This window comes from Danio rerio, chromosome 18 (assembly GCF_049306965.1).
Source record: "Danio rerio strain Tuebingen ecotype United States chromosome 18, GRCz12tu, whole genome shotgun sequence".
Lineage (NCBI taxonomy): Eukaryota > Metazoa > Chordata > Actinopteri > Cypriniformes > Danionidae > Danio > Danio rerio.
The window spans coordinates 34,573,200-34,599,176 of record NC_133193.1 but is presented as its reverse complement, the minus strand read 5'-3'; the positions used below and the strand labels follow the sequence as shown (position 1 = coordinate 34,599,176).

Here is a 25,977-nt window from a genome sequence, read left to right as displayed (position 1 = left end):
TGCACAGTAACTGCGCGAGCAGGCTCACTGGGGCAAACGCGTATTTGCACATGCCCCGAGGCCAGCTGTAAGCCAGTGCATCCGTGCCGAGAGCACTCGGTCAGGGAAAGAACAACTGGCAATGAGCGATCTCGGGGGAAGCAACAGATTGATCTGGGCTTCCCTGAATCGTGCCCATATCAGCTGAACAGACTCTGGGTGGAGTCTCCATTCTCCAGGACGTAAGGCTGCCGTGAGCTTGCCTGAATATGAATGGCGTGCAGCGATTTCAGCCGTGGATGACTCCAGAGGAGCAGACGGCGGGCGAGCTGAGACATGTCGGCGAGAGCGCATACCCCCCATACGGATGATATACGCCGCCTCCGCCGTACTGTCCGTCCTGACCAGCACGTGTTGCCGCTTCAGCACCGGAAAAAAACGTGGAGAGCGAGGAACACTGCCAACAGCTCCAGGCGATATGCCAATGCAACTGGGTACCTTTCCACAGGTCCGCAGCCGCATGCCCGCAACGCACAGCCCCCCAGCCCGTGTTGGAAGCATCTGTTGAAACGACAACAAGACTGGACGCCTGTCCTAGAGACACCCAGGCCTGTAGGAACGAGGGGTCGCTCCAAGGGTTGAGGGCGCGGAGACACAGCGAGTCCAGCTCCAGCCCGAGAGAAGAGATCCTCTGCACGGGGGCGAGTTTGCTCTTTTCTCGGTTGACCTGAAACCCCAACAGGTGGAAGTGCCGGAGCACTTGGTCTCTGTGCATAGTCAATTGCTCCGAGAGAGGGCAAAAATCAGCCAGTCGTCAAGAAAATTGAGTACGCAGATGCTTGCGAGCCGAAGGGGCACCCTCTGCGAGTTTGGTGAGGACCCACGGATACAGAGAGAGCCCGAAGGGGAGGGCTTTGTATTGCCAAGCTCGACCTTCAAACGCAAAACGCAGAAACTGACGGTGGCGAGGAAGAGTGGAGACATGGAAATATGCGTCCATCAGGTCTAATGCTGCAGACCAACCCAGAGGGCGAACGCACCGGAGGATGCGCTTCTGCGTGAGCATTCTGAACGGCAGCTTGTGCAGACAGCGGTTCAAAACACGCAGATCTAGGATTGGTCCTGACCCACCACTCTTTTTGGGCACGATGAAGTGTGGGCTGTAAAACCCGCTCTCCATCTCGGCTGGAGGGAACGGCTCGATTGCATCCTTCGCCAAGAGGACAGCAATCTCCTCTCACAAGACAGGGGCAGACAGGGGGCTGACCCTGGTGAATACACACCTGTGACTTGGGGGGCCGTTTCGCGAACTGAATGGCATAGCCGAGTCTGATTGTGCGTATGAGCCACACCGAAAGGGCTGGTCGGCGCTAACCAGGCAGGCAGAGCTCTTGCTAATGGACTCATCGCTACAATTGCTGACGTACCAGCAGTGGGGCAGCGCGGAGTGGGTGTGCTGGACCCACCCTAGTGCAGCTCGGCCAGCGCCTGCGCTTGGTAGCGCTGGTAGGTGGCTATCGCATGCAAGGCGGAAGCAGCCTGGCCCGCAGCTATGTAAGCTCTAGCTCCGAGGCAGGCAGATAACTTACAGGCTTTGGATGGGAGACGAGGCAGACCCCGCCAAGAAGAGGCGCCGCGCAGATCGACCGCCATTGCGCACTCAACCTGAGAAATCGCCACATACCCCCTGGCTGTTCCACCGTCAAGAGTGGTGAGGGTGGAGGGACACGCAGCACGAGCAGAAAAAAAGTGCTCTTCAAGACAGCGTGAGCCTACTGTGCACCTCCGGGAAAAAGGGAACGCCCCTCTAGTCGGTCCAGCCGTGGAGCTGGGGGATAAACCATCTCCAACCCACGGCCGAAGCAGCCCGGGAAAGCAAGGCTAACATGTCCGTTTCAGGATCCGTAGTGACAGTGCTCACCTGCCCGGAGGGGGCAAGCGGGTCTGGATCATCATCGGACAATGAAAGCCCACCCTCCGATGCCGCGGTGGACGTCTGGTCTCCATTGTCATCGGGCGTAAGGGCTACCATCTGTTAGACGGATCGCTTCCCCCGCCCAAAGCTTGGATGGAGCACTTAGAGGAGCGGGAGGTCCGCGAGCTTGCGGGCGACGGATTATCTCTCCCTGAAACCCTCAGATCTGCCCGAGTGCCCGCTGCAGAGCAGGGGACAACTGGGGTGGTTTGCCCTTTTGCAAAGGCTAGCCGCGATCTTTACTGCACAACAGTCATGGCATCGCAATGACGACATGAACTGCCCGCGAGCAGCACATTAACATGCTGGACCCCTCAGGCATGCAACGCAGTGCCCGTGCCCATCATCCGAGGACAGGAAACCACCGCATCTAGAAACGCACAGTCGGAGCGCCGTCCTGAAAAGGACGTGCTGCACGACTGTGTTGCTCTTTCTGTGAAGTTTGCAACTTTATACGCACCGCTCTGGAGGACCGGACCCAAAGAACGCCAGGCAAGGGAGAAATCCAGCTCGACCGTCTGCCGCTGCGTGTACACACTCTGGACCGGGAGAATGCTCTCGTTCGCTCAGAATCGCTGGTCACAGCAGGAGGAACCCTCATCGACTCGATCAGAAAGTCTCTGAAGCGAAAAGGATGGCGTTTGCTCGCTCCAGGTGTGCTTATATGCTGGGATAATTGGCAATGAAGCACACCTGTGCAAGCTTACGCTGCCAATTCATTGCATTCATTGGCCCGTTCAATACTCTTTCAGACAAGCGGCTTCTGAACCGAATCCTTCCATTTCGTGGATTTTCACAAAGATCAAATCCACTTAATAGCACTGAAGTTCCCCAACCGAAGGGGAACCCACAGTACCTGCCTTTTGGGTGTCTGGTGGTGAAATGAAACTGTTATAGCTGACTGTGAGGGGGCGTCTGAACTAGAGCTGTTATCAGGCTATAAAAGTTAGGCCCGATAGAGCCCGAACCCGACAAGTACATTTTGATTGACAGCTTTTTAAAAGCCCGAACCCGTTTATAGCTCGACATTATCCAAATGTGCACATGCACACAGCTCTTTTGTCTTTTTTTCATGAATGAGTCATTTATATGTGTTAACATTACTTATTCATAACATAGACTACAGGCCAAGTTGGAACTGTAGCGTACAGTCCACAGATAAAATTTCTTATTGATTTTATCACGGTCTGGCTTTGGTCGACAGAAGGGTTTTACAACTCCTGGCTCCAAGAAGTCTGGATTTTCGTGACAGCTTAAGTAATCTAGGGAGCCTGGAGAGATAGGTCTGTCACTTCAAAGACATTCCTGCCCAAATACACACACACACACACACACACACACACACACACACACACACACACACACACACACACACACACACAACAAAACCACAAGGCTGTTCCGACAGAAAGAAAATGAACTCATCAAATCCTGAACCAGCACAAAACTAAGGTGTTATGTTTTGTAAACTTTGTATCTCATTTCTGACTTCTCTTACCTGTGTAACCTCTCTTATAACCTGTTAGTATGTTCCCTTTAGGCCTTTGTAAAGCATAAATATTGGAAGGATATGAAAAATTATGTTAATGTACTTTTAAACCCCCCCATGTTTGGTACCGATGGGTTTCTGCTGAAATTTTACAACACATGATGCATAGAGCAAGACCATAACTCGCATTGCTTTATTCTTTAAAGCCCTGTATTAAATGCCTGTCCGCTCAAATTTGCATACTAGCAGCCTCGAGACAAAGGAAGGGTTCCCGCTCGAACTTGGTACTGAAATCATTGGTCAGAATGCTGAACGGGTTGTCACGTGACCCGCAGGTATAACCAGACCTTTTGCCAAACATCTGGGCAGAAAGAGAAGTTCCTAACAAAGAACCCATCAAACGTGGTCCCTTTAAGGGCCACGTGGCTTTCTAAGCCGCATGGACTTTTTCCCGTAACGCTTTCTTTATTTTCCGGCAAAGTAAACTCAGTTTAAAGTTTTCGATCGTGTTCGTCCGAACTGCATTACAAACTCAACGCATCAAGAAGGACATCAAAGGAGTTTCATCAGGACGGAAGCATAAAGAGAGAGATCCCAGGCATTAAGTCCAGGTACCTTTAGTTATGCGAATATCTGTGCCCCTTTTACCAAAAAGGTGTTTTTTATTATCTTGGTGATCCTTAATGGTGCGTGTGGAACTGAAAGTTTTGTCACTCTTTTATCTGAAATCTATATTTCCTAGCTTTACTATTTCTCTTTGCTGTTACACGTTCTACAGACCCGATATCTCCACGTGGTTTACCTTTGTTTTGTGTTTAATGTATGTTTGTGCGTTTGTTTGTTCGTTACGTCTGACTAGTCAATAAATTCCATCATAATCAAATGAATTGTATTGTTTGCCTCACGAGAAAATGTCACTGAAATACAGATTCCCCTGCCTAGCTATTATAAGTTGTTTAAAACTTTTGAATGATTAATCTACTTCACAAGAAGTAGCAATTAAATTCCCTTTTTCTAAATGAATAGATTACCGTGTCCGCTCGGAAGAGCGGCGGCTCTGCTTGTGTTTGTTTGGTCAAGTTAACAATAAATTGATCCGGAATATTAATGATTAATAATAATTCGTTATTGTTGATAATTAATATTTATAATCTGGGAATCCGCTCGGTCACGCGAGCATGATCATATACAATCATATGTTTGTCTGACCAAATTGACAGAAGCTTAAGCCTGAATATTAATAATTAAGAATAAACCGTTATTGTTGATTATTAATATTCATAAAATGAGCTAATGTCATGTTACAGAACATAAAAGTAAAATAAGCCCTCTGTAACATCTTAACATCGCAACACTCTAAATAGGCCTGGGTACATACACTTAACCTTTAAATTGGCCAAAGCACCAATGAAAAATAAGGCGCTGTAGGTAGTGCTGTTGCCTCACAGCAAGAAGGTCGCTGGGTCGAGCCTCCGCTCAGTTGGCGTTTTTGTATGGAGTTTACATGTTCTACCTGCGTTTGTGTGGGTTTCCTCCGGATGCTCCGGTTTCCCCCACATTCCAAACACATGTGGTACAGGTGAATTGGGTAGGCTAAATTGTCCGTAGTGTATGAGTGTGTGTGTGAATGTGTGTGTGGATGTTTCCCAGAGATGGGTTGTGGCTGAAAGGGCATCCACTGCGTAAAAACTTGCTGGATAAGATGGCGGTTCATTCCGCTGGGGCGACCCCGGATAAATAAAGGGACTAAGCTGACAAGAAAATTAATGAAATGAATGATAAATGATGACAGGTATTTGGCACTAACGAAATTAAGATAAAGGCTTTGTGGGATTTGTTTTGCCATTTCTCCTGACAATAAGGCGATGGTGAAGCTAAATAATAAAAGAATAATGCCAGCATTAGCCTGTATACTCTGACTACATTATGATTTTATGGTTTCAATAATATTTAGTTATAATTAGGCTGTGTGTTTTGTGGGGGAACCTTATTTAATCCACTGTAAATGGCTTTAGTGCATTCCTTCACTGAGCAGCACTGAACACCCTTTCTCTGCTGCTGCTACTGGCCGGGATGTACTACTGATCTGGCTAATTTAGCATGTTTTGGGTAGGATTGTTTGTTCATCTTCCACCAGTCAAGAGCATTCATTTCATAGTTCAAAATGATGGCATCTGCCTGCTATTCAACAAACAACTTTAGGTTTTTTTTTTTCTGTTTTTGTACAAAGCATCACTTTTTACCATGTCCACTGCATCTGTTCTTAACAAAACAACTAACGACTACATCCTATTAATGCAAAATTTGAACATTAAAACTCAAAAAAACAGGTACAAAAACCAGGTGGACAACTTAAAGGGCACCTATGGTGAAAAAATCTACTTTTCAAGTTGTCTGGACAGACATGTGTATAAATATAGTGTATAGACCGTCATATTGGGGTGATATGAACACACCCAGTCCTTTTTTTTTTTTCAATTTAACAACATAAAAACGGTGGACCAATTGGAGCGGTTTTTAGATCGACCACAACTTTCACCAATCCACCGATCCACCGATCCCCCCACCCACCAATATTGATTGACAGGCGCGTGTCACCATATCCTCAGGTTGTCGTTTCACGTCCGCCATTTTCAGCGTGTGAGTCAAAGCGTGTCGCTAGAGGAACACCCTTGCTCTATTTTTAGATGTAAGGCTCAATGGGCTCAACACAAGATCAGCATTCGGTAGGTTTGCAAACGTGTACTTTCATTGCGTCTACCTTAAAAGTCAGCCGTTTGCATTTCTCGAGGTCACAGAAGCTCCCTGTGAGTGTGAACTTAACTAGGTGCAGCTGGAAAATTCGGGCGCCTTTGCCTCACGTGGTGTCTCTTTCTTGCTGTGTGTGTGTGCGTGTGTGTGTGTGTGTGAGAGAGAACTTTGTGCTGCTGTCTGTGTGTGTGTGTGTGTGAGAGAGAGAGAGAGAGAGAGAGAGAGAGAGAGAGAGAGAGAAAGAAAGAAAGAGCTTATATGTGTGTGTTTATACAGACAGCTTGTCTGGACTCTTTATAGCTGGGTGGTTTTGTTCTCCCTCGCTCGTTAGCGGGTAACGGGCGAGTCGGGCGGGGGGACAACACACTGAATATGAGCGGGAGTGGTCGGATTCGGGCTAGAACCTGGCGGGATTCAATATTTAGTCCCGTGCTGATCTCTACCAGAGTGCCATCTGAAAATGCGATTGTCCGTGTCTGGTGTGCCATGTCGCGGCTCTAAGCGGGTCATCAGGTGCCTCAGTCAAAGTAATTCAGTGTGCGTGGTTATTAGTCTGTGTACAAGCTCGACACATTAAACTAGCACACAGTTGGCTGAGAAACTATACAAAGACACGAACGATTGTGTACTCTCTGCTTGGTCTGTGGCCGAGGCTGAATGCTCATCTTCTCATGCAGCGTCTCTGTCTGCCTGCGTGTTCTTAGACACAGATGTGTATGTCTAACAGTATATCAGTAACATTGTAATGTCATCTACTCACATTTATACATATGCAGTACTAACAAGCTTACATATTAATATACATCACTATCATTTACTTATTTATTTTAAAATTTTCTGAGAAATGTCACCAATCACTTTTTCATCCTGGAATGGCCGTGGACTCAGCTCCCAGATAAAAAGAATCCAATTTTTTTTTATAATTTAGGAAATTTATAAGCAGACATATGCATTCTCCAAGAAACTCATCTATAAGATTCTGATCAAGACAAAATTAAATCATCACAGTATAATTCTTTACACTCTGCCCACTACAACACAAAACCGAGAGGAGTGTGTATCCTAATAAATGTAAAAAATCTCATTCGTTCATAACACCACCATTACAGACACAGAGGGACAATCATCATCACTGACATTTCAATCAGCAATAGCCCACTCACAATAGGCAACTTAAAGTATATAGCCCAAACACAGAAGACCCATCTTTCTTTTCTGTTCCAAATCTTTCTAATTTCCCGCTCACATTAGCAGGTGATTTCAACACAGTTTTATGCTGTGTTCACACCAGACACGGAAGAAGCGTCAAGCGCGAGTGATTTACAAGTTAAGTCAATGCAAACGCGCAAATAGACATCCTGCTGAGCGATACGCAAAGAGTTTAGATTAAACTTTGATGCATCACTTGCTTTTGTTCATATCTCGGACAGTTTTACCTATTAAAGTTTATTGAAATATTAATGACAGGAGAACATGGGTTGTTCTACAAATATATTGTGTTACGGCAAGAATTAAAGCAAAAAAAAAGTACACGTACTAAATAAAATACAGATGTTTTTTTTGTTTTTTTAGATTTAGCTTGGTCTACAATTCACACATTGGAAGAGAATTCTTATTTAAAGATTTTAACAATGTTAAAATTAAAAAGAATAAGGAGAGATTGTTTGTCTTTTCCTCTTCCTCCTAAGGTTAAGGAGGTGAGCTTTAAAATATTATATGAGATTTATCTTACCAATGATTTTTTTAAGATTAAAATTTAATTTAGATGTGAATAATTGTATTTTTTGGCAAAAAAAAAGGCATAGAGAGTTTAAAACATGTTTTCTTTCATTGTGACATTGTGCTTCCCTTTTGGTCAGAGGTAAAGACGTAGTTAAGGTCCAGGAATTTACATTTCCCTCCCCTTACTGCAAAGACTGAAGTTTGGCATCTTTATTCCTTGAAAACAATGTCTTTCATTTTGCTATCAATGTTTTATTATGTTTTGGAAAATTCTTTATTCACAAATGCAGATGGTTCAAATCTACTATTAAATTTAATCAGTTGGTTAAATGAGGTAAAACTTGTTTGCAAATCTGTAAAATTGGTGAATGATAAAAAAAAACCCTTAAGCTTATGTTTTTTTCTAGACTTTTATAAGTTAATTTAATTTTATTATAATTTTTGATTTCAATTTATTTTAAAACTGTTCCTTTCAAGAAAAACAACTATGAAAAGAGAACTAGTAGTGTTTACCGTCAAAACCTTAACGATACCCATCAATACTCTCACCATCTAAATACATCCCAATCTGGAATAACCTTGATTTTATAGCTAAAAAGAAGACACCATTCAACATTCCGCATATGAGCAGAAAAGGGCATCACACTACTTCAGCATTTTGTTACGAGTAGTGTAGTGTAGGCTTGTGTGTGTGTAGTGTTTCTCTCTCTTTCTTTTGCTCTCTCTCTCTTTCTTCCGCTCTAATTATTTGCAGGTGCAGCGGATTACGTTGGGACGGATCATGATTGGCGCTTGGATTGGTGGCGGCTATAAAAACATGCAGAGAACATGGGTTCGATGGCTCCCCGCTCTCTCTCGATTTCCCCGCTTGTATTCAGTGGAAAAAGTGATCCAATGAGTGTTTGCTTGTATCTCTTTGTGGCTTTGTGAAATGCTGTTGTGTTCATTTTTAACCGGCGATTGAAGCCCGGTTTTCTGTCTCCCTGTCGGGCTTGGAGCATGTAGGGAAGGTTTGGTGCCTTATTTGTTATTTTCGTTTTCTCCTGTGTTTGTTAGTAGGGAGGTAAGTTTTCTGTATTTTATTTTATTTGTTTTCTAGGGAAGTTTAATTTAGTTAGCTTGGTTTATTGTCATTTATTTTGGCTGAACCCCTCCTGATGTTATTTTTGCTCCTTATTTCTGTAAATAAATCATAATTTCTTGTTAATTCTCAGTGGTGCAGGGGCATTTTTAATCCCTGTTATTTTGTTATGTTTTGGTTAAATCTCTTTTTGATTAAGGATTTTTAATTTAATTCGTAACAATTTCTTTAATAATAATAACCTGCCACCATTTTCCCATATAGTCCCTATAGCATTGGGAGTAATTGCTTCTTGGAATCCTTACAAATCAAATCATCAGTTAAATCAAAATTGCTTAACAGGGCTCTACAATAAGGACTGCCAGATGGTACAGAATGTTATTGGCCCGATCGGGCCAGTGCTGCCTTGTCACAAAAGTTTGGCTGCAACTGTCTGTCAATTGCGTGCAAATAAAATCTAGACGTTTGTTTCGGAATCTGTCTCGTTTCCCCCGTCAGCATGGTTTGTTTGGCATATGTGAATCCAGCAATCGCGCTAAATCAATCAGTCTGAGATCGCCTAAATGAGATGGTCTCTGCTCTATTGAGTGGATCTATTGTAGTGAGAAAACGAAACAATGCAACAAAATAACGATCCAGGCTATATCACAGTGTATTATGATTGTGTAATAGCCATATATATGGCTATTTGAAGAGAGAATGATGAGCAAGGCGGGATGTCATTCCTACTGTTAAATGTGCGTTTCATGTTTAATGCGAAAGTGAAAGCAAAGAGAGCTGTTTATCCGTTAGGAAAATTGACTGAAGTTACCATCTGATAATTTTTCCATATTTCAATCTTATAATATGTTGTATTAGGCCTGTTGTTTTGTTCATTTCCGCACTGACAGCTCAAAAGAAAGTTCAACATTGATCTGCTTCGTGATCTGATGCAGTCTCGGTTCATATGTCTCTCTAAAATTTAAGCCTAAAATGCAGACTTCTAGCCAGCGTTTTTTAAATAGTTTAATTCAACAGTAAGATTTTTACAAAACGTGACAACTGAAATGAGGCTCTGTATAAGAAAGTCTGACCACTCTGATTTACATTAGGTGATGATGTCTGAGGGGTTGTTAAAATTAAAGTGCACACTTTTGCTTAAAAAATATTCTATACACAACTGCTCAAAAGTTTGGGGTCAGTATGATTGTTAAATATGCTTACTTATTAATCATAAATACAGCAAAACTGTGAAAGGTAACACTTTACAATAAGGGTGCATTAGTTAACATTAGTTAATGCATTAGTTAACATGAACTAATATATATATATAAAATATATATATATATATATATATATATATATATATATATATATATATATATATATATATATATATATATATATATATATATATATATATATGAAAAGTGTTTTTAAACTAAACATAGATTTTTATTTGGTTTGCACATGTACTTCCTGAATTACTTCAAGGAATAAATGCCAATATTTCAAGAAGAATTAATTAAATGAATAAAAAATACATTATTACATTTACCAAAAACAAAAATATAACATTACACTGAATTCATATTTTTTTTGTGTGCCACCCCAAGATTTGGTGCGGCCTCTTCTGGCCACCCCTAATAAAATTTTCTGGGGGCGCCACTGTGTGCAATGCTCTCATCTGCCATAATATTATCTATTTTTGAGCAAATGCTTAATAATTTCTCTCCCTGTTTATTTTGCGTTTCTGTATAGTTCTGCATAGAATAAGAGCTGCAATGGCCAGTTCACGCGATGGCAGCCCAATAAAGAAACGGAAGTAATAGAATTCAGTGCAACAGCAGGTAAGCAATGAATTTTAATATTTTAAAACAACTAATAATACTAATTAATTGCATACAGTTAGACATATTTATGTTACTTTCTGCATGTTGAACGTGAATACATTAACCCTTTGTTGTATGCACAATAAAGATTGATGCATACATGATGAAATCAACTTCCTCCACAAATAAAAGATGAATAATATATAACTTACATGCAAGACATATTACAGAAATAATAAAATGTCATTGTGTGCATAAAGCACCAAATAATTGTTGATTTGTTAAACACCTTATCTGTATTTAACTTTTTTATATTGTATATTTATCTTTGTTTTTATATTGCGTGCATATTTTGCAGTATGGACGTGGAAGACGTGGCACAGAAAAAAATGTGTCTTTGGAAGGCTGGGGGTTGCACACACACACACACACAAAAAAAAAGCATTTTTGCTTGTTCATCAAAGGTCCTGCAATCACCTTATGCCACTTATTAAACAACATTTGCATCCTGGAAGTACCATGAACCTTGGCAATCTTGGCAATAACCACTTTCCCAGTTTTGCAGAGATTAATTATCTTAAAACTAAAAATGTGTTTATGTTTTTTATAATTGACATAACTATGTAATGTATTAAAGGTTTTGAAAGTCATAGTTGAGTGATACATAGTTTTGAATATTTTTTGGGTCCAGGAAAATCAATAATGACTGTTTTAATGAACCCACAGATGTTAGTAACATTAGTTATTGTTGGTTTGGTGGTAAGTCATGTTAGTAAAGTGTTAATTATTGTTAGTTAAGCATTAGATAATGTTGAAATAGTGTACACTTTACAATAAGGATCAAAATTCTATTAATAAATGCTTTGTTAATGATAAATCATGCTAGTAAAGTGTTAATTAACGTTACTTAAACATTAGGTAATGTTGAAATAGTGTACACTTTACATTACAATAAGGATCATAATTCTATTAAATGCTTTGTTAATGATAAATCATGTTAGTAAAGTGTTAATTAACGTTACATAAGCATTAGGTAATGTTGAAATAGTGTACACTTTACAATAAGGATGAAAATTCAATTAATAAATGCTTTGTTAATGATAAATCATGTTAGTAAAGTGTTAATTAACGTTACTTAAGCATTAGGTAATGTTGAAATAGTGTACACTACAATAAGTATCATAATTATATTAATAAATGCTTTGTTAATGATAAATCATGTTAGTAAAGTGTTAATTAACGTTACTTAAGCATTAGGTAATGTTGAAATAGTGAACACTTTACAATAAGGATCATAATTCTATGAATAAATGCTTTGTTAATGATAAATCATGTTAGTAAAGTGTTAATTAACGTTACTTAAGCATTAGGTAACGTTGAAATAGTGGACACTTTACAATAAGGATCATAATTCTGTAAGAATTGAAATATTACAAATATTTTTGATGTCTTTGACAATTCAAAACATGAGCTGAAAACAGGGCCAATGGACTCCACAACCCACCAGGGGGGAATGCAGGAAAAAACAGTTCCTGCTGCATTTGCATCTGAGTATGCTGAAACTCAACTTCATCCCCCCCCATCTCACGCATATGGTCATTTCAATGTTTGAACGTTCTAGATTAACCAAACTGACTTTAACTATCATGTTTGATATCATTTGAAACGTCTCAGTGCAATTGGTACAATGGTCTCATTCTCTCAGAAATAGACATAATCAAAACAATAAATATATAACTTCAGGCATCTTTTGAACCACTGTGAAGGGTGTGACTTTTCCACTAAGTGTGAATGCCTTTTGTTATACACACCCCCTTCCTTGAGGGAATTCTTGGATTATTTAAGGTAAGGTTTGAGAAAGGCTCAGGGCGATTCTGCTCAACCAGATCAGCCCATAACATGGCTTGCTCCATGTTATGTATATTTCAAAGTCAGGATATGCATCTTTTAATCTTGGATTTATCTTTGATAATTTGATGTTTTGTATTGATCATTTATGAATTGACTGATTGAATTGGCATAAAACATTTACTTGACTAATAAATTATGTTTTGAATTATTCAAACCTCGTGTTATTATCACTGATAAATGTTGTTGTCCATAGCACTACAAGCCACTGTACAGGTTAGTAACGGACTAAAACATGTTAGACGGAGCAGCGTGGCACGCTATACAATGTTGTTAGAGATCCGACTAACAAATTGGCATTATTTAAAGTATACTTAGACTGTAAAAGGCCAACTATTTAGCACAACAAAATATTGTTGAAACTAATTTAAATCTGGATATTTAGGCCTTCATCTACAAACTTATAATCCTGTGCGATTATTATTAAAATACTTTGTCTTGATTAAGTAGATAACAGATCTATGGGGACCACATAAAAATCTCCTAAATTGAGTAAGTAGGGTTCTGCCTTTTTAGGAGAGTGGTTAATCGCCTCTGTTTAATGACCAAGACTGACAAGCTTGTATTAAGAGATTGTATACCCGGCCGGTGCAAGACTCGGGATGCTATAGGAATCTGAGTAAATGAGAATAAGGTATAATAACAAATCGAGAGAATATTCAATCATAATCTAAAATAATGTGAAAGGAAACAAAATAATATCTCAATGTTTTATAATTGGAGTCAGATAAAATGAGGATAAATATATTAATATTCTAAACCACCTCATACTAAAAATGGAGTCAGATATGAGCTATAAGTTTAATATAAATCAACATTGTGCACTGGAAAGACCGAACAGGCAGTGAACCTTCATCTACCATTGGATACCACCATTGGACCAACTGGCTGGACCCTACAATTCTATGAATAAATGCTTTGTTAATGATAAATCATGTTAGTAAAGTGTTAACAAACATGAATAACAGATAAAGCTGAGGTTCCGATGTAATGCACTCCAAAAGAGTCCTCCTTTGTCCCTGACATTGATCAGGAACTATGCACTTATTATAAGCTTTACCAATTATGCTAACATGTTGTTCATGTTAACTAACGCGTTAACTAACATTGTAAGTTTTCATGAACAAGGATTCAGTATTGCTTTATAAATGTGTTGTTCATTATAAGATCAAGTGATCTAATCCATTAACAAATGCGTTACTGTATGAGTGAGTAAACATGAACTAATTAAGCTGTTCATGTAAAGAGATGCATTAGATAATGTGTAAATAAACATAAACAAAGATTAAGTAATGCAGAACAAAGTCCTTAATTACTGTTAGATCATGTTTACTAATGCATTAGCTAACACATAAATAAATGTTTAGTTAACATTAACAAAGGTTAGGTAATGCTTAATAAATGCGTTATTCATTGTTAGTTCATGTTAACTAATGCATTAACTAATGTTAACTAATGCACCCTTATTGTAAAGTGTTACCGATTTCGTTTGAAACTACATTCAATAAGAAATCAATTATTTAAAACTTGTAAATAAATGTAGCCTTGATGAACTGAATAATTTTTCTTTTAAAACATTTAAAAAACTTATAAAACTTTTGACCGGTAGCGTAAATGTATAATATATACCCACACCCACACACAGTCAAATAGCTATTAACTTCCTTTTTTTTTTTTTGGTGGGGCCAGTGAAATTTTGGCAGAGCAAGTAAAAATCGGAACCACTGGCCCGATCGGCCAGTAAAAAAAATTCATAGCGTTGAACCCTGCTTAACCAACCAATCAATCAATCTAGACATTTACCCTCAAATCTCAGAGTTTATTAAGATATCTTTCTCCAAAAAAAATACTCTTCCAAATATACAAAATTATATCAAAATCACACAATGCATTAGTTCTACCAACCACTAAATGGGAGTCAGACTAATCCATTATACCCAATGCTGCATTCTGGACTCAAATTTGTAATAGCATATACTCTGTAATAAATATGGCCGACAAGACACATAACTATTTTGCTTTTTATTCTACAACCAAGCCAACTTTGCCCAGAGAAGATAATGTTTTCATATAAACTTTACTCTCTTTATGTTTAATCATATGTTTGGCAAAGTTTTCCTTTCTCTTGTATTAATATTTTTGGTTTTAATACCCCTGCATATAATGTTTAACTGTATCTAAGCTAAACAACCTCTTATACCAGGCATGTCCAAAGTCCGGCCCGCGGGCCAATCACGGCCCGCAGTCAGATTTCATACGGCCCGCAGATTCTATCTCATAATGCGTTATTTATGGCTCGCTAGCTCTGTTAAAATAAACCATAGAAGTTAAAAATGTAATTCCTCCTTTTACCACTTGATGTCAGCACCATTCTATGCTATTTGCCTCTGCACCTGTGGCGGGCCGGTTGACAGTTGACAGTTGACAGTGAGGGCCGGCGCTTTCAGGAGCGGTGGGAATTACAATACTTCTTTACTGAAAATCGAGGCAATTGTGTTTGTCTAATTTGTAAAGAGACGGTTGCCTTGTTTAAGGATTTCAACGTTAAGCGACATTACGAAACTAGACATGCTAAAATATACGACAAGCTAACCGGGAGTGAGCGCGCTGAAAAAGTGAAACAACTTCAAGCTGCTCTAGCATCACAACAGCGATTCTTCACACGGGCCTGTGAGTCAAACGAGAGCATCACCAAAGCTAGCTACGAAGTGGCCATGTTAATTGCTAAACATGGCAAACCTTTTACTGAAGGTACGTTTGTCAAAGACTGTATTATGAAAATGGTGGAGAACATTTGCCCCGAGAAAAAGCAGGAATTTATGAATGTTTGCCTGGCACGAAACACAGTGGCACGGAGAGTTGAGGACTTATCATCAGATATTCTGAGACAGCTAGGGGACAGTGGAGTGGCTTTTGATTATTTCTCATTAGCCTGCGATGAAAGCACTGATGTATCTGACACTGCACAACTGCAGATTTTTTTAAGAGGAGTTCACGACAACATGAACGTGTCAGAGGAGCTGCTTGACCTAAAAATCCTTAAAGGGCAAACCAGAGGAACGGATTTATTTGTTTCTGTTTGTGAAGCTGTCGATGATATGAAACTGCCATGGAGTAAAGTTTCTGGGATCATTACCGATGGCGCACCTGCTATGGCTGGTGAGCGAAGCGGATTATCCACTCTGATCTGCAATAAAGTCAGCGAAGAAGCAGGTATTGTATTAAACTTCACTGTATCATTCACCAGCAGGCTCTCTGCGCCAAACATCTGAAATTTGACGATGTTATGAAACCAGTGGCAAAGGTAATCAACTCTATTCGCTCAAAAGCTCTATACCACAGACAGTTTCAGCAGTTTTTGCGTGACATCCAAGCTGAATATGGTGACGTAATATATTACAATGATGTGAGGTGGCTAAGTCGGGGGTCCGCACTGCAGCGATTTTTCTCTCTCAAAGAGGAAATAAGACATTTTTTGGACGAGAAGGGTCAACCAATGAAACAACTGTCCGATCCTGTATGGCTGGCAAATCTGGCTTTTTTGGTTGACATAACGAAGCATCTGAATTAGCTAAATGTCAATCTTCAAGGAAAAGATGCAGTGGTAAGCCAGCTATACGCTCACATCAAGGCCTTTGGAATCAAACTGCAACTTTTCCAAAGACACTTGTCCCTAACAGAGCCCTGCACCGCGCACTTCCCAGCTTTGAAAGAGGTCATTGACAGTTTCCCACAGGACAATATCGATGTGCAAATGAAGGGTTATGTGACAGCCATCGCAGCTCTTTCTGTGGAATTTAACAAACGCTTTCAAGACTTTGCAGTAATTGAAAAGGACATGCTGCTTTTCTCGTCTCCATTATCAGCGGACCCTGATAATGCTCCTCCACGGCTTTAGTTGGAGCTCATTGAGCTGCAGTGTGACGATGAGTGCCGCGGAAAACACCAGCAGTGTTCTCTTGTTGACTTTTACCGGCAGCTAGACAAAGGCAGGTTTCCTGAAATGCGATCATTTGCTAAGAAAATGCTGAGCTTATTCGGCTCCACATATTTGTGTGAGCAAACATTCTCAGTCATGAACTTAAACAAGAACCGATTGAGGTCAAAGATGAGTGACTCCCACTTGCGTGACATTTTACGCATTTCAACCACTGCCATCAAGCCGGACCTGGTCTCTTTACTAAAATCTAGATCTCAGTATCACCCTTCTCATTAATATCACGTGTTCACACAGCAAAAAGCCTAAATCTCATTAATGCAATGCACTAAAGCAAACTAAAGCAAGCATAGTTTACTATATTTACTGTACATCTGAGTTTATTTCTTGTGGTGGCAAGTGACTTTCCCAGTTGTGGGATTTATAAGGTAGTTGGCTTCCTGAAAGATCTTGTAAAAGGCAAGAGCAAAATTCACTTGTTTTGAAATTTCATGATAACAGACCACTTTGCATTACTTAAAACGACTGTTTAAAATGTTCATGAGGCAAATATGGAAATGTAAGGTATTCTTTACAGTTTTTTAAATTTTATCTGACTCTCCAGATATGAATGAAAGGCAGAAATGTGTTTAAAGTTGTTCATGCCTGCCTGAGTGGCTTATATTTGGTTATATTGCCATTTGAAAAATAAAGGTAATTGTGACAATAAAAATAGTTTTATAACAGTGTGTATTTTAATGTAACTTTTGTGGTGAAAAAAATATCAGAAGGAACTATTGGCCCCCGTGCATCTTCACTTTATCAAATTTGGCCCTCTTTGCAAAAAGTTTGGACACCCCTGTCTTATACAGTTCATGTTTGGACTTTTCGAAAAGCTTACTCGCTGTACAAATCGATCGTTGACATTTTTATTTTAATATTAGTGCAACATATTAACGTTTTAAGAGACTTTAACATTTTTGTCCCGATTTGCATAAAATTTGCCTATGCAAATTCTTCTGCCCCGGACAAAGACCCGTACATTTATTATTCCAGGAAGTTAGCTTCTTGTTGCTCAACTTTCCATGGAGGGTGGCTCCGAACCTGCCCTATATATGCTTAGGACCAAGAGCTACGCCCTCTCTCTGTTCAAACTCTCTCTTGAGACCTCTCTTCGCACCCGCTCTGTTCAACCTCTCTCTCTCCCAGCTCCAAAAGCAACCCCCCTCTCTGCTCCAAAGGCCTCTGTTTTGAAACTGTCTTAAAAACTCTCTACCACTTCCTCACAAACCTAAGTATTGAAACCTTCAAGAAAGCAGGCGGAAACCCAGACGGAAAGGGTTAATCGCACCGCGCTCGGACATGACATATTCAAACTTTTGCGGCTGCAGCTTCAAACACTACAAGCCTCGTGGAGAATAAAGGATCAGCCAGTCAACCACGTGCTCAACAATGGGAGCTCGGACATCACGAACAGACCGCAAGCATCACCTTTCTCCCAACATCTAAACTGGTGTGAACTAAATTCAACCCTAATGAGACAATAGAAGGGTTATATTGAATTTGATTACGTTTGGTTTGCTTGGTTTGTGCTTACAAACTCTGAGGTTTTCCCATCATTACATCTTCTCAACCTCTTCCCGTTTGTTACTCTACCCTATGCTTGTATGAATGTGTGTTTGTGTTAGGTGTTAGTTTCTGTTAGATTAGTCAATAAAGTTTAATTTTGTATAAAGAAAGGTGCCTGTGTAAATTAATGAATCTAATGTCTTAAACTTTGATCTTGCTACCCTGCTCAAATTTTATTTTGATAACGTCGCTGAACGATTTGTTTGTTCAGATCAAAAGAGTCGATTCATTTAAAGCCCCCTTTCAAATGAATCTTCCTTCCGCTAAGCTAGTCCGCTATATAATGTTCCAGAAGGTACGCGAGCACTGAAATCTAAATCATAACTTGCAACATTATAACGACGGGAAAGGCGCGGGAAGAATAACTTTGAGCTAATTTACTAAAGTAATAATGGTGTAGATATGCGAGCACTTTAATCTACATTATAATTTGTCACCGATTATTAATGTGGATATGCGTGCAAGTTAATCTACATTATTATTATAATTTGCTACATGTTTATTTGTGGAGAATAAACAAAGCATTAAATATGTAATTTTACATACTCCATGATTAAAAATGCTGACTTACAACTTACACAGTGTAAAGTACGTCACACAGATCTCATCTAACTGAGCAGAAATTATTTAAAATTGGTTTCACCTCAGAGACATGTTTACATTGCACAGAAAACACCCCAGACACCTATCTTCACGCCTTATGGCAATGCACTTCAGTTAAAACATTTTGGGAAAAGGTTACTGATCCACCCTGCTTTACATTAACTTTTTACATTTCTAATTTACTTGATTCTAATGATCTGAGTGATTTGTTAGGTTTGTATTCAGTGAACATGTCTGTTTTGTGTTGAGGTCCTAGGCCATTTAGTGGTTTATAGACAAGTAGTAATACTTTAAAATCTATTCTATAAAATGTAACTGGGAGCCAGAGCAAAGACCTGAGGACAGGTGTGTTTGGATTTTCTGGTTCTGGTCAGAATTCTGGCAGCAGCATTCTGGATGAATTAGGATTTTTAATTTAAAGGGTGTAACAAAGAAAACTAAAATTTTGTAAATAATATTGACTTAGAACTAATAAAAAAGATAACATGGAGAACACGCGTCAATTTTCAGCCCCAGGTTGAAAAGTCAGCATAAAGTTTAGAACCAATATTCATAAGAATTTGTTTAATAGAAATATAGGAATTTTAACAAAAACTGAATGTCAAAACTGTATAGCCTTAAATAACAAACAGAAAGCAGCTAACTAAAGTTTAGAGGACTAACTTACCTAATGTAAAAATCAAAGATGAAAAATCAACAACATAAACTTCCCTGACTGCGTTTTTGTGAAGGCCAGTAAGGAGTCCATTACAGTAATCCACCCTGCTGTTAATAAAAGCATCAAGTTTCTTACTGGGAACAAAGCATAATATTCTTGCAATGTTTTTGAGATGATAGTATGCTGATTTACTCACTGATTTGACATGACATGACTACTGAAACTTGGATCAAACTCCAGAATCACACCAAGACCTAATTGTTTTGTTATTTGACTCCTAGAGACAAGGCATGAGACCTAGAAATCATTCCTTACAGGATGACCCTTAGAGCCTAGAAATGTCCTTTTAAAAGGACATCCTGAAATTTTTATCAACCAAAGAGAGTAAGCACCGAAAATTGGTGGTCACTGAACAGATAGAGGGCTCAATTTTCATTGTCCACGGGCAAATTGCAAAGCGTAGGGTGCAAACGCATTCTGGCCGTGCTAGAATCCACTTTTGCTAATATAAGGACAGAAAATTCTACTCTGCGCCGTGGCATATGGTCTAAAAGAGTTGAGCTTATTTTCTTAATGAGTTATAGGTGTGTTTTGAGAATAAACCAATCAGAGTATCATCTCCCATTCCCTTTAAGAGTTAGTTGCATCGCGCCATGGTGCATTTGCTATTTACATGACGTAAAGTAAGTGTAAAGGCTGATTTATACTTCTGCCGCAAACGCACGCGTATGCTACGGCGTTGACGCATAGCCCCTCACTGACGTGCACCTCTCAAAAATTGTAACTACATGTCGCAACGACGCGTAGCGCAAGCTCTGAGATTGGTAGGCTTGGTAGCGCTGACGAGTCTGGGCGGGAACGAGAGCCGCGCGAATGCCGCGAGCCCAATGGAGCGATCGTTTACAAATGTGGAGTCCCGTGAAGGAGCTCTGGATGGAAAGTTTTGTTTTGTGTTTACCTCATAGTTAAAGTTGTTGCACGTCCGCCGGTTCCTGCCTCAAAATGAGCGAGTTTGAGCCACTTGTACATCCAGGAAGTATTCAGGAAAAGCAAGACAGCAGCGAAGAAACTCGAAACAGAGGAACATTACCACCTCACTGCCAACTAGCATTTCGGAAGTGTAATGCAGACCAACAGAGACAGCGTGCAGAAGTATAAATGCACAGCAACGGGCGTTGCATGCGCCATGGGTTACACCGGTCAGTTGACGCAGAAGTATAAACCAGGCTTAAGTCACTAGCAAGAACAGTTAAACAGAGCATCTACAGTGCAAGAATGAAAGATAAATTATTAACTTTCACTTTCGCTCTTGTGGATAGGGAATCCTTGTACGCACATTCATCAATTAGCCTATAAATAATTAATTTCGTTTGTTAAGCGCAAATATTTGTTTCAAAACTATTTAAAACTATTTATTTTAAATTCAGCTCTTATTTCCAGCAAACAAATAAATGAACAATAATAACGAAGTGTGGTCAAAAAACTGAGTTATATCCAAATTCACATGCTGTGCCCCTTATGGTGTGAAACCTTACAGGTGGGCAAATCTAAGCTTGTTTTTAACAAAACAAATATAAATACGAACATAATAAATAATACTGCTAATATTATTAACATTATACAAAAGCAAATTGTTATGAATGAACTGAAAAAGCCTCCCGAGATGAAGAAGACATGAAGGCAGTGGTTTTTGTATTTATGTTGGCTAGAAAATATATTTTGTAATATTTTAATCCTTTATATTTATATCCTATCTATATTCTTATTATAACTTATATATCCTTAATAATTAATTATTTTTCATATGTAAAGATATTTGCATATTGCTCTACAACTTGTGTGTATTAAGCAGTGTATGGCGCACAACTAACGCACTTTGTGCTGGACAATAGACCGGCTTTGTTCTGGACTTTTGAACAATCTATTATAATTTTTTAAAATAGCAATGGGCCAGCAATGCGCCTCAGAACGCCTTCCTTTTTAGACCAGAACCAGAAGGGCACACATAAGCGCGAATGCAATTGCTATTTAAACAGCGTGGCGCAAGACATCAAAACGACTCTTGCGCCAAGTTGAAACTAGCAAACAACAATTGTGTCGCGTCTTGCACCACATTGCGCTGGGTATATGATAGGGCCTAGAGTCCCCATCATTACACTGTGGCATTAGGACCCGCACAGACCACAGGTTGAACACCCCCTGCTGGCCTCTCTATTACCTCTACTGGCAGAAACCTAGTTTTCCAATGTGGTCTCCCATGTGACCATGTGACAGTTGCAGAGAAAGCTGCCCGAGAAAACAGCACAAAGCATCTTTGGGAGTGAGTAGTCTGTTAAAAGGTACTGTGCTTGCATGTTCCTCAGTGAATACCACAACAGAGACATCATCGCATCTCATATGACGTATGAGCTAGTGATGAAAGCTAGTGTAACAGTGGTGTCCCATTTCAGACTATAAGTTCCTCATTTTTAATGATGTGTAATCACACTTTTTATTTATTAAATTATTTCATTTAATTATTTATGCCTAAGAATGAGAGAAACAATCCCACAGCAATACACAAAAAAACCCACTCATATATACAGAAACATGAGCACAGGAAAAGCACTCACATTCTCATTCACCGCAATGTGACGAATCAGCGCAGCAGTAAGCTCCAGATCGATGTTGTCATCATCATCCATCATACCCAGCACTTCAATGGTAGTGTCTGAAAATCTGCCAATCACATAAGAAAGAGGTCAGGCAGCATTACAGTTTGCAACAGTCAATTCTAAATTTTGCCATTTCAAAAGATAACATAACAGCAACTCTAACATCAGCCTCACTAGTAAATAAATTTTTTACAGAAATTAAATGCTTGTGTATGTCAACCTAGCTGATGATGCAAATGCAAATGATGATGCAAATGTGTCTTACTACAGTGCAGTTGGAAAATATATAATTTAATTGAATGTTTGTACATTTCAAAGCATAAAATAATTGTTGTCATTAAGCATGATTTTTTTTAGGAAAACTAGAACAGAAAAAAGTAAAAGACTTACCGATCTCTAAGTGTACGGGCATAGCAGGGCCAGCTCTCATGATATTTGGCCTCTATTTTGCCTTTCTCAGGCCGTGCACTTGAGCCATGATTATTCCTTTTCCTATAATGTGGTTTACGTTGCTTGTACCGTGGCTGGAATCTGTGAATCAAAGTTAAAATTTAGACAACCCCATAATTCAGTGTGATCAATTTCAATACCACGACTATTGAGCTGCAACACAGGGCCTACTCACACTATGCTATCTTTACCATGCCCAGGCCCGTTTCCTGGATCGTTTGAGAAGAGTGAGTGCACTGAATTGGGCTCGCGGTTCACTTGGGCTTTGGCGCTTGTGTTTGAGTGCAAAACGCGCCAAAGCCTGAAACTGAAAGCGAGACGTGACTTTTAAGGGACTGTTTCATATGGATTTATGAATCATTCTCACTGCACAACAGCTGTGACCCTCAGCAAACCTCCTAATTCCTGCAGCCTGAGGGCTTTATGATTGATTATGAGCATCAAAAGTGGCTGATGTGTTCGGCGAAATATCTGACTGCGTGTCACCGCAAAGGACCAAAGTACCAAAGGACTAAAGCTATATAACTAGAGAAATCTCCACTGTGCTGAGCGAAAGCGCTTACTGAACAGCGCACCATCGATGACGTAGACATGCCCAGGCCTGATTGTAATGTGAGTGCGGGCCATTAGGGGAGACGGGAGGGGGGACAAGCGTGCTTTGGCCCGGTTCGAGGCAACTGTACATAGTGTGAGTACGGCCACAGTTAAAAAATCTAAAACATGATTAAAAGAGTCACATCGAACTAACGAGGAGAAAAAAAACAGATAAATAAGGAAATTAAAAAAGCAATAAAGGGGGCGCAAGTGCGCATGTCTCGGGGATAGACGCGTTTTTTAGGGCTCCTCTCTGTGGCCTCATTTAAGCTATTAAAATACCGTGTTTTTGTTCGAGTTTAATACTTTTAGTTGTGTTTACGCTTTTCTTACATCACAAACTTCTGCTAAAGCTTGATAATGCCAAAACCGAGTGCCTCGCAGAAAGGAAAAGTCGCCGACGACGTCGCCGGAGCTAATGCTAAGGCTAACAACTAACCTGAAAAGTCTGGAATACTACCAGACACCGCTTATGCCTTATGTAAAGAAATAAGTAAGGAGATGTCTGAGTTAATCTTGCAAGGTGTGAACGATCGCTTTGATACTTTTGAACTCAACTTCCAGAAACATGTGGCTTCTCAGGCTGAACTACATGTCCGTGTGACAAATCAGGAGACGGCGGCGAGCGACTTTGATGCGCGATTGCATGATTTAGAGACTAAAGTCTCTGAACTATCCAAACAAAATATGCAACTTCGGGACAAAGTTATGGATCTGGAGACCAGGGGCCTCATGTACGAAGACTTGCGTGGAAATCATACTAAAACATTGCGTACAAAACAAAGCTGTAAATGTGCGTACGCAGAAAAAAAATCAGATGTATGAAACACTGCGTACGCCGAATCCCACGCATATTCTTTTGTACATCTGAATGAACGTGAACCTGAGCGCAACATGGACGAGCACAAAACCCCTCCCTGTCTCCTCCCCCTTATGAATATGCTAATGACTCTACTTTGGCAAAACCCAACGAAAAAGCAATGGCAAAAGCAAGCAAAAAGAGAAACTTTGAACAGAATGTGAATTGGAGGCACTCCTTTCGGAGGTAGACCAGAGAAAAGCAGTGTTATTTGCAAGTTTGTTCTCCGGAATTAACAACAAAAGAAAAAAATAGAGTGGGAGAGTTTAGCTGATGTGGTTAACACAGTTGGGTCTGAACATCGCACTGAGTGAATTAGAAAAGAAATAGTTTGATTTATAGGTGTAAAATGTTGCAGCACTCTTAACAGTCCAGTGGCGCAGCTCATAAAACACATGTCAACATGTTTTGACATGTTCAAACATGAACTCGGTTCGAATCCAGCATCTGATGAACTCTTTCTTCTTTTTTTCCCCTGCTATATATCAGATTTTGCCAACTATTTATCACTAGAAAGACAAGTTGGAATCATTAATAAGTTTGTGCATCATATTTTATTTGCACATTTATTGAATGGAAATGTTTCTGATTCACGTATGCAAATTCATCTTCAGATAGTGTCTTTATAGCAATGTGCGTGCAGTAGATAGCTCAGATTACATTGGGAAAACAGGCGACCGCTGCAATTTGCGCTTTAATGTTTAGCTGGTCAACTGTATAGTATGGAAACCTTATATACCTGCTAGATGAACCCGTCTCATACAGCTGCCATTGCAAGGCTCAGACACTTTGTAGAGAGCAATTTAACACAACTGCCTCTAGGAGTCACCAATGGAAATAAAACAGACACGCACAAAAAATGTGCGTACGCCTGCCAAGAACCTGCCGTGGAGCTGCGCACATTCCCACGTTCAGTTCATCGTTAGTAAATCCAAACGTGAGCGATTCTGAGCGTGAAACCTGCCGTACGCAAAGTTTTTGTGCATATGCAGCGTTGATACAAAAGGCCCCAGGTCACGACGACACAGTATTAAGATCATGGGTATACAGGAAGACGAGGAAGAAGGTAAACCCACTGATTTTGTCTCCCGGCTGATTCCACAGCTCCTCGGGGAAGAACACTTTCCTCACCCAGTTTAAGTGGACCGTGCGCACCGGTCTCTCCAGCCCGAACCAGCTGTGGGTGGGAGACCGCGCACAATACTGGCGCGTATACACCACTTCCAACAGAAGGAATTGATTCTGCGTCGCGGGAGACTACAACCTCTGGAATATAAGGGCAAAAGGGTTTTCATTTTCAATGATTATACAGCAGAGGTCATGTCTCAACGGAATGCCTTTTGGGATGTAATGCAAGCGCTACGTACAAAAGGAATCAAGTTCACAGTGAGATACCCGGCCAGATTGCAAATACATCAGAATGGAGATGCGGCGCTTGAGGTGTACGATGACCTAGCCAAAGCCACGAAATTTGTGCAAAAGTAAAGTACGGTAAAACCCCAGGGTAATAAGCTCAAGTACAATTGATGACATCTTCTACATTTAGTCGGCTCTATTTGATGCCGCACATAACTAAGAACTGACTATTAAGGCTGTTTCTTGGCCAAACAAACATTTTACTAACTCGTAGAAAAGAAAAAAATACATATTAAAAAGTGTTATTGAACAGAAGGATTAAAAACTTCTAACGGTTTCCCCAGTGTTATGTGCGGGACATTAAACAGTCGAATTCCACTTATTAATATGTAACCTTAATACCTTTTTTATTTTATTTATTTTCTGTAATTACATATACAGTTTTATTATTATCATTACTACCATTATTGCTATTATTATTTTATTTTTTATTTACTTGATTCACTCAACTGTTTATTTTGTTTCCGTTTGTTTGGGCTTTA

At 39.9% G+C, this 25,977-nt stretch overlaps 2 protein-coding genes across 5 annotated transcripts in view; one reads left to right on the top strand and one right to left on the bottom strand.

Moving 5' to 3' along the window:
- The window catches only part of dhx36 (DEAH (Asp-Glu-Ala-His) box polypeptide 36), a 237,055-nt gene that overhangs the window by 111,437 nt on the left and 99,641 nt on the right, over positions 1-25,977 (bottom strand). For all 3 annotated transcript variants that reach the window (XM_073929461.1, XM_005159207.6, NM_001128544.2), the window contains 2 exon segments: positions 22,567-22,707; positions 22,135-22,240 (listed from right to left, as the gene is read on the bottom strand). In XM_073929461.1, the coding sequence (XP_073785562.1) occupies positions 22,135-22,240; positions 22,567-22,707 (247 nt within the window).
- LOC137488299 (uncharacterized) overlaps positions 6,073-25,977 on the top strand; it is a 50,364-nt gene continuing 30,459 nt past the window's right edge. The window contains exons 1-2 of one of the 2 annotated variants that reach the window (XM_073929801.1): positions 6,073-6,169; positions 10,738-10,826. The gene's annotated coding sequence lies outside the window, so the exon portion shown is untranslated. Of the gene's footprint in view, positions 6,170-8,279; positions 8,803-10,737; positions 10,827-25,977 lie in introns of those variants that run through there. The other variant, XM_073929803.1, reaches the window with a different exon arrangement.